The following is a 14,639-nucleotide window of genomic DNA, read 5'->3' on the forward strand; positions in this document are numbered from 1 at the left end:
AAGGCCAGCTTTTCCCAAGTACAGGGTGGGCACGGATTGCAGTCCTTCCAAGAGCCAGCAGCACGGTCAGAGTGCTATATCATACAGCACATGCCTGCTACGTGTGTCTCCTCAAGACCACTCTTGATGTCCCTTCCAGTGCAAGTGCGTTTGGATGGTTGCCACCCAGGACTCCTCCCTGTACTTTCCTAGAAGGTTCAGTAGAAAGTCCAAGTCCTTCCCACACAAACCAGCTCTGTTCCCTCTCCTGGCTGCTCGGAGCCTGTAGCCAAAGGATCTAAACCTGCTAAAGGTGTCTTTGAAACTCGTATGCCTGTCCAGAGCTGACCTCACATCGCAGGAGTCAGTGAGGAGCTACCTGATCTGTCTGGGGGGTGGCAGGAGGGTCAGGAGAGGGGTGAGTCACTTCAGCACCCTAAAACACCTGGGAAGACTGCATATTCCTTTGCAGACGGACATTATCAGACTGATATGACTACCCAGACATCAATGATCAAATCCAGACACTCCTAACCCTGCTCTCCTCAGGTTCACGTGGGTTTCTACCCTGACTCTTCATCAGGCAAGGAATCGTTCCTCCAGGGACCAGCTCCAACAGCCGGCACCATCCTGGCTTCCCTACTCCCTGTAGCAGTGTTCTTGATGAATACGCGGAGACATTCATCTACTTTGTTATCTCTGCATTGCCAAAGAAAACGTTGCTGCTTTCCTCTTCTTCACTCCCAGAGCTATAAAACCGGGGTCCGCAGAGACCCAGGAAAACACACCATTTCTTCAGCTGGAGATTCACAGCCACCTAATTCCTCCACGAGCGGAAAAGGACACGACTGGAAAAGTTTGCTACCAGGTAACTAGGGTGGATTTCGTCACACCGGCGCTGTTGGCCGGACGTTGGGGACTGGCAGCTGCAAGTGTTTTCAGAGCAAACCAGCCCTGCTTTGTCTCTGCCCGGTGTGGTGAGATTGCAGTTGCTTTTCTCCCCTTTGACCCCCCCGCCTCCCCCGGCATTGCACAGGACTGGTCAGGTAATCACGCGTCTGTTTGTTTGTCTATTTGCAAATCTCAGGAAGCAGCTCCAGCAAAATCTCCGAAGTCATCAGAATGCAGCAAAACCACAGTGTCAAAACAATACAGCCCCATCCCTACCTCCAGCAGGACGTTTATCAGTAATTATCACCTGTTTATCTCAGAGCCTGGGATTACAGCAGGGCCAGGCTGAACGTCCCCTCCATCCAGGCCGTGGTGAAGGCAGGTGACACCACCCAGACCATGCCTTGGGCTCCCCGGGCCCTCTGAAGGAGACACTATTTCCTCACTCCACCTGTTCTGAGTCCGGATCTGTCAATATTCAAATATTCACGTAGGAGAAAGGGAAACTATAGTAACTGGACAAATACACGCCAAAGAAAGGACACTCCTTCCTGGTCTGTAATCCCCATGTTCAATTAACCTTAGTAAATCTCTGAAGCATTCAAAAATCGAAATTTCTCCTTTAAGAGAGACGCAGTAATGAAAAGATGTACAGCACATCATCCTTATTAAAATGGTAGATTCAAAAGTTTGGATTTAGGGTTCTGGCAGCATTTGTACACGGATGATGAGTGTTTGCTCAGCTGCCTCCTTGAAAGCCCTTTAAAATCATAGTACTGATAATTTCCATGATTTTTCTATTGCTTCCTCTGCAGCAGCTTATTCCCGCATGTGCGGGGAGCTGGGCAGTGAGTCTACAGTGTGGGAAATGCTCCTCTGCCCTTGCCTTGCAGTGGTGGCACTGGGGCGGGCTGGAAAGGTGGGTCACACAGCCACCACCAGCAAGACCGGTGGTACTGGCCCAGACCCATCTCCATCTTTCCCATCCGATGTGGTGGCTCAGGGAAGGTGTCTTCACCGAAAAGGGAAGTTTATAGCTCCGGCTGTTGAAGCACAGCAACAGGTAGCAAGACCCAAGGAAGGTGAGTGTGGGTTCATGCTCTCAGGGCCCCCAGCTCTAGAAGTGGGGGGAGGGGAGACCCGCGAGCACAACCAGGGCACCCTTTGGAGGTGCCAAAACCTCCAAGGGTGCCAAAGCATCCCCTGGCACGCCCCGTGGGGGACAGATGGGACGGTCCCACCACCCGTTTCTCCAGAGGCGGTGAGGGGCAGGGTGGCCCCAGGGGATGTGGGTCGGGGCGAAACCTTGAAGGAGGGGGTCACGCCCCGGGAAGGGTGGAGGGGCATTTTGCTGCTACCCTCACCCCGGGGGGTGTCGACATCCCCCGCGATGCTGCGCTTCAGGGAGGCAGCAGCCAGGGCGGCTCCACCGCGGGGGCGGGGGGCGAGGGGCCGCTTCCCACCGCGGAAAGCCCCGCGGGGCGGGGCGGGGCGGGGCGGGGGGGCAGGGCCGCCAGGGGGCGCCTTTTGCGCGGCTTTAAAAAGCTGCGCGGGGCGGCGCGCGGGCGGCAGTGCGGTGCGCGGAGCCGGGCGCAGTCTCTCGTTTTTCCTCGCAGCGACACTCCGCCGGCGCGGAGCAGCCGCTTCCCTGCGCTCCCCCTGCCCCCCTCCCCTCCCCGGCCCGGCTCCGCGCAGACATGGCCAGCGGGGGGCTGCAACTCTTGGGCTTCGTGCTGGCCTTCCTGGGCTGGATCGGCATCATCATCAGCACCGCCATGCCCCAGTGGAAGATGGCATCCTACGCGGGGGACAACATCGTCACGGCCCAAGCGCTCTACGAGGGGCTGTGGATGTCGTGCGCCATGCAGAGCACGGGGCAGATCCAGTGCAAGGTGTACGACTCGCTGCTCAAGCTGGAAAGTAAGTCGGGGCTGGGGGGTGCGTGTGTTGCGGTGCTCGTCTAGTTGTGGCAGGGGGTGTCCGTCCCGGCGGGATCGTCCCCTCCGCCCCAGTGCCTCTGATCGGAGCTGAGGGTACCGGTCCCGTAGGGTCATTACCCCCGTGCCGGTCGTGTCGGGGGTCGGGCTGAAGTGCTGGGGCTAGGGGTGCCAGTCCTGTTCCCCCCGCAGTGCCTGTCCCGCTGGGGTTGCCGGTGCCGTCGGATCTCAAGGTCTCTGTCCCGTTAGAGTTAAGCCGCCCGTCCGTTGGGATTGAAGGTGCAGGGCTCGGGGACCGATCGTCCCGTCGGGGCTCAGATGGGTGTCTGTTGGGGTTCTCCCGGCGGCGCTCCCCACCGGGGCTGAGGGTGACTCTCCCCCCTTCGGGGCGGACGGGGCTCTGTGGCGCCCGCTGCAGCGCATCCCGCAGCGGTACGGCCTCCCCGGGCGGGGGGCACTCTGCCAGGTCCCCCTAAAAAACTGTCCCGGGAGGGGAAGGGTCAGATCCTCCACGTGTGTTCGGGAAAGCGGCGCGATTGCGAACAAGAACTTTTGGCTGTAGAAGTTGAGACAGGGACCGCCTTCGTTTGGGCACGGCTCAGCAGGAGCCCAGTTCATCGGCGGTGCTGGAGCGGTCTTTTCCAGCACGGAGCCTTTTCTTTCTGCGTTTGACTGTTTTGGTCTTTTGTTCTCTGGGAAAGTCGCTGCTACACCCTTGGGGCCTTTTAGGCAAAGGGCTGGCAGGTGAGCTGGACTCTAGCCCAGGTAGCGCTGCCTGTAGTTTTTTAGGCAGACCAGTATCTCAAGGTAATGTCTAGGTCTCTTATCTTGTCCTGGGACGGCGAAGCCATCTCATGCATGCAGGCACTGCAGCCTGGCTTGCTGGGGTGTCACTCGGGATGGTCACACCGAGCTGGAGGAGCGCTGGTTCTACAGCGCTGGAGCGTGTAACTTTTGCTGACACCGAAAGGGGTTAAAATCATCCTTTCTCAATATCCCTCCCCTCATCCCGAGTCCAGTAGTGTCCTGCAACACCTTCATTCCTTTCCCTCCCTAATTAATAAAATAATAATTACCGTCTTGGTCACCTTCTCTTTCCCAAAGGAATGGGCTGGCAGTTTCACGTAAACCGGGGACCATGGGGAGTATCCCCAAGTTAGCTTGCCACCAACCCCTTCCTGTGTGTCACCTAGTGAAGCCGGACACCCCGGGCCCCACCTTCATTGCTAGCCCACATCAATCACTCCCTTGCCCCGAACACCCCTGGGTCCTGCAGCTGGCAGAGGTGCAAATTACTCCCTTCAGGAGTGCGGTGCACCCACTTAGCACTAAGAGGGTGCAGGGCTGTAGGTAATCAGGGCTGGGCTGAGCACACAGTCCGGGGTGGTTTGTGTAGTAATTATGTATAAGCTCAGCTTCAAGCCTCTTATCTCGCACTGGGGGTGGGGGGCGAAGATGCCAGCAGGGCTGAGGAATCTCCAGCCACCCCCTGGATGAGTTGCGAAAGGTAAACTTGCCTCGGGGGCTGTGTGGCTGCAGCCCATTGTGCTGTAAATGAGACCTGCCTGCAGAATCAAGATGCGGAGCCTTGGCTTGAACAGACTCCTAAAAACCTGCCCGAGGACCTCCAGACCTGCCCCATTCATGGCTGAGAGCTGAAAACCAGCTTCTCCCTTCACCTTTGTCCTGCAAACAATAAGGGCTTTTCTCTTCCAGGGCTACGGGGGAGGGAGGTGTGAGGTGCCAGGGACCGGGCTGAGCCTTCTGTCCTCTTACAGAGCCCCTGGCCCTGCAGGGCACGCTTGCCTGAAAATTCCTAGGAAGCCCAAGAAATATGGAAATCGCGGGGGCTGTTTTCCTCACTGGGAAAGTCAATGAGAGCTGGCTAAAGGACTCCTTATTCTTTTGTACTCCGGCTTGCTTAGGTTGTGCCCTCCCGGCTTGAATGCAGATCATGCTTGGGGACATACACCTTATCTGCTGTTTTCCCCCCCTGGTCTCCCTTCAAAGCCTTAAAGCCACATAGGCTTGGGCCGATTTGGGTGGAGGTGTGAAAAACACCCATTTACACCCAATTCAACAGCCACACCCTGGGACAGGTGCAGCTGCGCAGTAAGGAGCTCCCTGACTGCATTCATTTATGGCATGGTGAAGGTGGTAGAGCTATGTGGGCAGAGAAACTTCTGCCTGGCCATGTTTTCCTGCCAGAGCGTCACATGCCCCGAATGCTGTGAGCCACATGTCAGAGCCTCATGCACTGATGGGAGAGGCTCAGATCTGTAATTACTTTGTTCCCATAGAAAGGACTGAGCCTCCTTGCACCTACAGTAATCCGTGGCTGTGGGAATGCTGGAACGCTTTGCCAGCAAGCTTGTATCTGGTAGCTCTTGCCGTTCCCCTAGATGTGTCAGTGTTTGGCTGCTTGGACTGATGCTGCATGTCAGGGACGGGGTTGGCACAAGTTGATAAGCACCGTTGGCCAACTGAGGGGCCTCCAGCTTCCCGTGTGGCCACACTGCTGGAGTGTACCCATGCTGGCACTTCTCCCGCAGCTGCGTTCAGCTGAGGGCTTATGTCAGTGCTCCTATTCAGGCAATAAAAGGCTGCGTTTTGCTGGCTTACGTGAAAAGCAGTGCGTGGACACATGCAGACATAGAGGCAACAAAAGCCACCCTTGCAACAAGGCTTTGTTGCACAGCCTCAGCATTGTTCTTGTAGCACTCCAGCATCGTCCATGGAGCTTAGCTGAGCTTTGTGCTCCTCCGGGGTCTCAGGGGGATGGTCTCAGACAGGTGGGAGAAGGGCTTCTGGTACCTTTCTCTGGAAGCTTTCCGATCCATCTAACTGCGCTCTCCTGCTCAGAGCAGGGGTTGTTCTAGGTCCTGTCTAGGCTGTTTTAGCTGAAGATACTCATTGCCCTGTTTGGTTTTGCTGGAAGAGATTCTGTGCTTGAGACAAGCTGAGACTCATCTAGCACTTCATCACCAAACCTAGTACATCCTCAATGAGCCTTTGTGCCCTAGCCCAGAAAATAAACAAGGGTTTGGATGCCCTCTGGGTCAAACAGCATCACTGAAATGTGAAATCTTCCCTCCTACATCTTTACTACCCTGGCTGAGCCTGTTCCAGGAGCTGGGGAAGGGGATGAGTGGGGGGAAGGAAGGGTTCATGCTCAGGTTACTGCTGCTCTGTCGTGATGGTAGGGGAGTTGGGAGGGTGGCCCAGGGAGGGACAAAGCTGTAGCACGAGGTACAAATGTGTCCAAATAGGTCTGGAGTAAGCAGGTAGAACCTGCTGGTATCTGTGCTTTCATGTGGGTTAAGGGTTAATTTGCTCCCGTGTTTCTCAATGCCTGTTCCTTCCTCATGAAAAATCATGATCGAGTGATAAAACAGTCTCACTTGTGCATTGCTTTGAGAAGGTAGAGGGTTACTTGGAATGCCACCGAGGCTGTTCCTGTGCGGTGCCGTGTTGTGTGTCTGCAAGAGGGGATGGGAGTCTGTTGCAATCACCTGGCTTTATTGCTCTACAAGCAGCTTCTAAGCAGCTTTAGTAGCTAGCGTTACTATGTGTTACTAAATCTCTTGGTGAGAAAATTTCCAGGCTTTGTGGGAAAACAGGCTGCCCAGGTCTCCTCTGACCAGGAACCTGGAACTGGTGGTACTGCGTGTTGCCTGTCTCACCGCCAAGCTTTCCCTGTTGAGTGACTGACTGCGGGAGGGCATTGAACCTTATTTACTTTGGGGTAGGCAGAGTACAAGGCCACTGTCACCTACTAAACTTGCCTCTTTTGCACTGGACATGCAGTGAAGACTTCCCAGCCTCCCCATTTTGGCCTCAGACCCTGTCTGAGTCTACGTGCTGCCCAGACTCCTCTGTGCGGTCTTCTAGACTTGTGGGGAGGTGCTTTGAAGGCTCTGTGCAGTCTTCTAGACTTGTGGGGAGGAGTCCAGACTGGAATATCTGATGGTGGTGGGCGTGTGGGGTCTTTGGAGGGGCTGGTAAGGGGTCTGAATGCCTCCAAGCCATTAGCAGGCTTTTGTCTCCAGCCAGAGAGACTGCAAAGTGGGAGAGGTGTTTGCTGGCTACCTCTGAAGCTGTTAGTGCTTGCTCAGATCTTCATTCCCTTGCCTGCTGCACAAAAGTAACTTTCACATGCTGTCAGGGCAGAACAGCAGGATCTCAGGTTCTGCTCCTTCAAGGAGATTCAGCTTTCACAAAACCCCAGTGTGAAGGCTTTGAGAGCTGCTGATTTTTCTTGAAGGGGGACAGTGTAACATGTTTCCTACACTACAGGGGTGCTTATAACTCCTGGGGAACTTCCCTTGCAGAGATTAGAGAGAGCTGCGCAGCATCTGTTTCACCTGTATTCTGTCATCACTTGGTTGTATGGAGGCCCATGGGAAGGAAGGAACAAGTCCGCAGTTTAAATACAAACAAGGCAGTCAATGAGCATCCCTATCAGAAAAAAATCTGCACACAGAGCCATTACAGCAATTTTGCATTACAAACAGGCATTACAAAAATCCCATGGCACTTTCCCAACAGCTTTTCTATAATGTAGATGATATAAACAGAATAAATAAGGAAATGCGATGACAGAAAAATAACCTCAAACATATGCTGTCAAAGCCCTCTTTTTATAACTAAGCAGTTGCCAGCAATTACTTCTGTGTCAGGTAATGATAGTTGTGGGAAGGAAAGTCTTACATAGGCTTCAGATAAGCTGCATTGTGTAGTTTGTGTCCAAACTCACTAACAATAAGTTAGAGCTGTTTGTTGGTGTGTTTTAAGAAAAAGTGGGTTTTGTGATGTGAAGCAGGTGTGAGCTGCTAAGTAAGTTTTGTGGAATTAACACAGTATTTCATGGCTTGCAGATTCACATTTGTTATTAACCATTCTTGGTAGCTTTAAGGCAGCTTCAGTACTTGCTGCTCTCTTGGTATAGGCTATTCAGACAAGGTCTCTTGTTGCTAACCAGCAATAAAAAGGTTTGGCTTCCGAGTCAATAGTGGTTTATATTGACAAAATACTGTTGACACCTGACAGCTGGTTTTGGGTGCCAGGCCAGTTTGTCTTGCCTTGTACAGGACTGTTTGTTTGGGGTTTTTTTCCCCCCAAGGGCTCCTGAGACTGCCTGGGCTTCCCAGCAGCTGTGGTGTATTCGCATGAGAGGCTACGAGCCCTGTTCCTGTTGGGGAGACAGTTGCAGCGGCAAGGAGTGTGGGGGAAATCCTGTTTCTCTCTAATACGATAAAAGCTGTAAAGTTAAATTGCTGTAGAGTACTTCTGCTTGTCAGTAGCCAGTCCTGTTTAGCAGGTTAAGGCAATGTTGTACTTGTATCACTTGGGATTTTTTTTTTAAAGCACCTGGAAAGGCCCATGTGAACAACAGAACCAATATTAAACTAGCTTTCTCAGCCACTGGATGTGCGTCTTCCATTGACAATGTGGTTGTTAATGTGTACATAATAATTCATAGCTTGTATGATGATTAACTGCAGTCAATGCACTGCACACATTGCAAAAGTGGTAGGAAGACAAAAGCCCTGTCTCCCAGCGTGTGCTATGAGCCCAGAGCGGCCAGGCTGGGCGGAGGGGAGCATGGTTGGCCAATACGCTCATGTCACATTAAAACTTCTTGGTATAAAGGGACAGTCTGTTCTGCAAATGCTCCAACCTGTTTTTCTGTCCTGCTGCAAGTTTCTGAAATGCCTCTGTCCTCTTATGCCATGGAGCCATGGATAAAGGAGGGGTGAGGACATTGGGATGCTGAAAACGTGTGGCCCTGGGAGATGCTCACAATGATGCTTTTTGTTTGGCTGCTTCTGCAAAGCTGTTGTGGTGTGCATCCACTTAATACTTGTACATCTTGAGATTTTAGCAGCTTTCACAGCTAGATCTTCTGAGTTCATATAAACTTTTTCAAGCATCTCCCTGTGTTTGTCCCTTAGTACTTACTGTGTTTGAAGGTGAGAGGTCTCTTCCCACCCTTACATAACTAGTTTTCTAGTTGTTTGAGCTATAACGCTCCCTATTTCCAGCTTCATGGAAGAACTCTTTCAAAACCCTCTCCTGTAAAGTGCTGCTTCTGTAGCAAGACTAAGCCCAACTTACTGTAGAGTTGATGAAATGGATTTGGTACCTCTGCAGAAAATTTCCTTTCCCAGGCCATTGAACGCATGGCCAGAGCTGCTGCCTGGAGTTTAGCTTTAAATGCGCAGCAGCTGAATTGGTCGTCTGGGTGGTAACCTGTCAGCTGAAGTCTTTCTGAATATTGGCATCACTCCTGTAAGCTAGAAAATATGTTTGGTGTAATCTGTGACACTGGAGATAAATACATTAAAGGTGCTTGGATACTGCTGTTGTGATTATCTTAAAGTGATAAATGATTTTGTAAGTGGGTTTCTGCATTCAATGCAACAGATGGGTTTTGATTAACACCTGGGTGCTGCGGAGCTGTCACCCTTCCCCTTTAAAGGAAGGGAGACATGACATTTAGCCAAGATGACTGTGGGATTTTTCCCAAGAAAGCCAAGCCTCCTCTTACAAAAGTGTGTCACTTCCTATTGCTCTGAATATTACGGTTTCTATTGTATTGCTTTTAACTGGTTTCATAATCTATTTATAGAACAATAAGGCTGTGTGTGTGGAGGCAGTTCCAGATCTGTTCTAAAGCAGAACTGGAGCCCCATAGCCCGCTGCTGGTGTAGGTCACGAGAATTTCCTGCAGGAGCAGTGCCATGGGGGAAAGTGTAGTAAAGAAGCTGCAGAGGACAGGTGTGTGGCCCTGCGACCTCCTGGCCAGTGTCCCATTTCAACTCCTGTCTGTCTCTCCATCCAGCCAAAGAGCCCGTTGCTACGGCAGAGGCTCCGATGGGTTCACCATACCAGTGCCGAGTGCTGACTGATGAGTTTGCAGGTGCTCGGCTGTAGGTTTCAATCTTGTAGTTGTCCAAGCTTGAAGTGCTTTGCAGAGCTCTAGCAGAATTCAGTCAGTGTGCTTTCTGAGGGGTGAGCTCCAGACTTGGGAACAGATTCTGGTGATACTTTTTGCTAAAACCATACGTGTGTGGCTGCTAGATAACCTGTGTGTCAGGGGATGCTTTTGCCTTGGTTACAGCATGCTCCTGGGAGCTTGTTCCTGTGATTAACCAGCCCCATTTGTTCCCACATCTTAACAGGACTGTATATTAAAATCCATGCTGTTCAAACAAACCTGATTTGCCAGGCAATAAAATAAAGCTCAGGCTCTTATTTCACTGCTCTTCAGGTGTTTTGTCACCTGAGGTTTTTTTCAGTAATGACTTAATTTTCAGTAATGATGTTGCTTTTCTCCTTTGGTATCAAGAAAATCTGAATTCAGTAGCTCGTGTGTCTATGCCTTCAGATGTGCCAATATAAAAACAAATCTTGGATAATATACATTGAGCCTGTCTGCTGGGAACTCAGGCGGATGCAACCCTGGCCTATGGGAGGCATCACCCCGTGCTCCAATTCTTCAAAAGCACAAGAGGCTCTTAAAATATTAAAATATTTGAATATCTTTGAGTCCAATAAGCTAAATATTTAAGGTAGAAAAAACAACCTATTTTTCCCTTGGCTGGGAAAATCCTGTTTCTGTTGTAATTGTTCTTTTTGTACCCTCTGGGAGCCAAAATGAGGATTTAGCACAAAAATTATCTAAATTGCCACTGATGTATTCATGTAAAAAACAGGTTTTGGAGGTGTTGAGCAACAAAGGGGCCTTGCTCTCTGCTGTGGGACTATTCATATGTATGTCACTATTCATATGAAAACATGTGCCTAAATGCTTTGTCAAGGTAGAGCCTAAATCTGAATACTTCTTTTGATAAACAGATATGCCCTTCCAATTGGGATTCAAACGATCAGGGAACAAAAGATGTCTGAGGGCAATTCCCAGGTCATTTCCTGCAAAAAGCTGCATGCCCTTGTTTGCCATGCATTTAGGCTGAGTGTCCTCTGATCCTGATTCATGGCAGTCTCTGGGAGCTTAAAGCCAAAAAGGAACGTTTGCTTGTTTGTATCCCTTGTTTGTATCCCGTGTAAGAGTATTTTGAAATGTAATTACTGAGCCCAGTAATTTGAATTTCTATTTGTATCTTGAGTTTTCTTTGTGGTAACTCAAATCCTAATGTCTTGTAGGCAGTCTGCAGGCCACTCGGGCTTTGATGGTGGCTGCCATACTCCTGGGCCTTGTTGCTGTGTTTGTTGCTGTGACCGGCATGAAATGCATGAAGTGCATGGAAGATGACCAGGTGAAGAAGATGCGGATGGCTGTCTTTGGTGGGGTGATCTTCATCATTGCAGGTTGGTAACATACAGATGGGCTTAATGCTAACTGTGCCATTTCCTAAATGGGATTTATCCTGCATAGGATGTGAGAGGATGGGGAGGGTCATTGCTCCAAGAGCATTTTGGGCTAGGAATTCCTTAGTGGACTTTGGCATAGTAGCTGCTAGCTATCAGAGGCATCCAATAGGTCTCTTGGCACTAGCATTATGCTTTCTATATGGACTGCATGCCTTCAGTCTCTTGGCAGAGCTGAGTTTGATCCATGAAAGTCTGTCAGCAGTTCTGCCTTTCATAGAATCACAGAATGTTTTGGGTTGGAAGGTACCTTGAAGATCATCTAGTTCCACCCCTCGTGCCATGGGCAGGGACACCTACTAGACCAGGCTGCTTAAAGCCTCATCCAGCCTGGCCTTGAACACTTCCAGGGATGGGGCATTGACATGTTCCCTGGGCAACGTGCTCCAGTGCCTCAGTACCCTTACAGTAAAGAATTTTTTCCTGATATCCAATCTAAATCTACCCTCTTGAGGGTAGATTTGATAGACTTGAGGCCATTACCCCGTGTCCTATCATAACACTCCCTGATCAAGAGTCCCTCCCCATCCTTCCTGTAGGCCCCCTCTAGGCACTGGAAGGGGCTCTAAGGTCTCCCCAAAGCCTTCTCTTCTCCAGCCTGAACAACCCCAACTCTCTCAGCCTGTCCTCATAGCAGAGGTGCTCCAGCCCTCTGATCATCATTTCTTAATTCTCTCCCGACCAGCACTAAGTAACTGCTTAGAAGTTCCCAGGGTAGCAGCAGCTCAGCATCACTCCAGATGCTGGTTCTGCTACACACTTATTTTTGCAGTGATTTTGTTAATTGTTTTTTCTTAAGTCATGACACTGTTCCCTTCATATGCAGGTTTGGCAGCACTGGTGGCCACGTCGTGGTACGGCAACAGAGTGGCTCGGGCCTTTTATGATCCTTTCACCCCAGTCAACACCAGGTAACTGACCCATTTGGTATAATGCTATAGTATAGCATGACAGTTGCTCACAGGGCTTAGCTTTGAGTAGCAGTGGCTCAAAACAAAGAAGGGAATTTCCTGAGCTAGTTGGGTTGGCTCCAAACTGCAGGAAGAGCATTAGGACCAGATCTCATCATCCATGTGGCTCGTAAGTCTTGGCTTTGTTTTAAGGCATCATCACTGCCAGAGACCTAAATGATGTGAATTCTCAGACTTTCCGCCACTAAATGCTTGTGGCCTGGTTTGCAGAGAGCTCGGCCCTGCTGCAGTGAGCCGAAAGGTTGGACTAACCCAGTGTACAAAGCTCTGGGCGTTGAGGGTCATCTGTAGTGTTCATTTTCTTTCTTCTTTGTCTTGCAGATTTGAATTTGGGTCAGCTCTCTTCATAGGCTGGGCGGCTGCTTCTCTGGCCATTCTGGGGGGGGCCTTCCTCTGCTGCTCCTGTCCACGGAGAGAAACTTCCTATCCACCCACCCGAGGCTATCCCAAAAATGCCCCCTCCACAGGGAAGGATTATGTATAATGAACCAAAGAAGAGGAGCCACCAGCACTGGTAGTGGAAGCATTTTGGAGAGGACACTACAATGCCACTGTCCTGAGCAGAGTTCAGACTCTAGGTTCTGCCTTCCTCTTCTCCCAAAAATGTGTATATTTTTATAATCCTCTTTGCTACTGGACGTAACTTCTCCTTTCTCTCCCAGCCCATGGAGGAAGGCTAGCCTAGGTTCATAGGTATTGCCACTGGAAAGATGAAACCTCCAAGCTTGGGTTAAGTTTAGTATTTGGGAGTAAAAGGGAAAAATGATACTGTTTTTTTTTTTTTAGATGGATGTTGGTGCTTTTTAGTTGTTTTTTTTTTAAAAAAAAGATGGTAACAATTCAGTCCCATATCCCATTAAGTTAGAGCCCAGTGTGGTGTGTGTAGAAATTAAAGGAACATATATTATATATAAAGTGATGAAACCAATAGCTTAAGGGGAAACATAATTTTTAGGGAAAAGACTTTACATGTAGGAATGTTTTTGAAGAGATCTAAAATGCTCTTGTAATGTCTTCTTGGTGTCATCTTCAGCACCCTCCTTTCTGTGCAGGTTGGCATGGCAAAGGGTCAGACACAATTAAACTGCTGTGACTTAACAAACTGAAATCCATAACTGTCCATGCACATGCCGTTGGCCAACAGAAAATGCAGTGTAAGGTGGCTTGGCTTAACTGTCATCATTGTTTTGACAAGATCTTATAAGTTGATTGTGTCTGAGCAAAAGGCTGCATAAATCGTGACTGCAGAGGTCAAAAAGCAGCTGCGGGCTTCCCTGGTGCCAGGGGAGAGCTAAAGGAAAAACGATTGCCTTCTGTTTTCACTGGGTGTCTCTGGTGGGGCTGTTGCTGCTGTTCCGTAGACACCGAGTCGCTGCCAGTGATTGTTTCTCCATGTTTCCACTACAGTACCTAACTGAGCTTGACGCTTCATCCCCCTGCGTGTGTTACAGGCCACTTTTTAACAAACACTCTCCTCTTTCCTTGAGTCTTTCTCATGTGGGCTTAGTTACTGATCTCAGTTTGCCTTATGCAGCTAAATGTGTTAAACCAAACTGAATGCACTGCCGCTCCCTGATGTTTCCCCAAGGATACCTCACACGCTGCCATTTGATCCTGTCTTTTATTTCTTGTAAACACTTTCAGTGATGATATGAAGGCAAATTCCAAGGAAACTGACCCAAAGGTTGTGGCATTTTCTTTTAATCCAAGCTCACCAAAGAGGATGAAACTAGCATTTTAAAGATAAAGCCATCCTTGAATACTAAGTTGTATCTTAAAAAAAAAAATAAAATAAATGCAGCTCATCAAATGTTCCCACCCCTTCCTCTGAAACACCCAGTCAGTCACTTGGTGTTTGACTAACACTGGCTGAGGCTGTCTGGAGTTAAGTCTCATAATTCCTAGAAGGATGATACCAGTTCTCCAAAGCTCCACCTGGCTCTTTCTGCAGAAGGAAACTGGTTGCTTCTGACCAGGCTTTATAATTGCGTATGTGTTCAGAGGCATCAGACTTCTTGATTTCCTTCTGTAGACAGGGAGAGCCTCTGGGGCTGAGCGATGTACAGCCATGACCGTGGTGGTTTGTGTAAGCTGTGTACCTCTGTTTGACCTGACTCTGCAACATAATTCAAAGTTACTAAAAGAAACCAACTGGAGCATTTGCTTCAGGCTTGAGTTGATGTTGGCCTGCGCTTGGAGCTGGGTCACGTGGCTTCCACTTCTCCATGGGGAATGGCCTGTGCACAGCAGCTGCCTCGTGAGACCTTGTCTTAGGAGGTGGAAGCTCAGGTCACATTAAAGAGCTGCTGAAGTCTGTGCTTTTGTATTTGCATTAATGCCGAGCCAGGGAGCAGATGCTTACATTGGGAACTTGTATAAAGTGTTTAAACAATTTCAATAAATGGACTTTTTTAAGGAAAACTCAGATTGCATTACTTCATTTCTTATTTTTGAGCAGAACTTGGATAGT

At 49.7% G+C, this 14,639-nt stretch overlaps 1 protein-coding gene across 1 annotated transcript; it reads left to right on the forward strand.

The window, feature by feature from the left end:
• The first annotated feature begins 2,427 nt into the window (after positions 1–2,427).
• Positions 2,428–14,590, forward strand: CLDN1 (claudin 1). The gene is made up of 4 exons (XM_074592552.1): positions 2,428–2,790; positions 10,974–11,138; positions 12,025–12,109; positions 12,491–14,590. The coding sequence occupies exons 1-4, from the start codon at positions 2,568–2,570 to the stop codon at positions 12,651–12,653; spliced, it is 636 nt and encodes a 211-aa protein (XP_074448653.1). The 5' UTR covers positions 2,428–2,567; the 3' UTR covers positions 12,654–14,590.
• Positions 14,591–14,639: the final 49 nt, after the last annotated feature.

This window comes from Larus michahellis, chromosome 6, assembly GCF_964199755.1.
Source record: "Larus michahellis chromosome 6, bLarMic1.1, whole genome shotgun sequence".
NCBI lineage: Eukaryota > Metazoa > Chordata > Aves > Charadriiformes > Laridae > Larus > Larus michahellis.

What these genes read in the sequence shown, in the direction of transcription:
- CLDN1 (XM_074592552.1), top strand. Translation starts at nt 2,568, where the DNA reads ATGGCCAGCGGGGGGCTGCAACTCTTGGGCTTCGTGCTGGCCTTCCTG. An exon ending in CTCGCTGCTCAAGCTGGAAA is followed by an intron (nt 2,791 to 10,973) that starts GTAAGTCGGGGC and finishes AATGTCTTGTAG; the next exon opens with GCAGTCTGCAGGCCACTCGG. An exon ending in TTCACCCCAGTCAACACCAG is followed by an intron (nt 12,110 to 12,490) that starts GTAACTGACCCA and finishes TTTGTCTTGCAG; the next exon opens with ATTTGAATTTGGGTCAGCTC.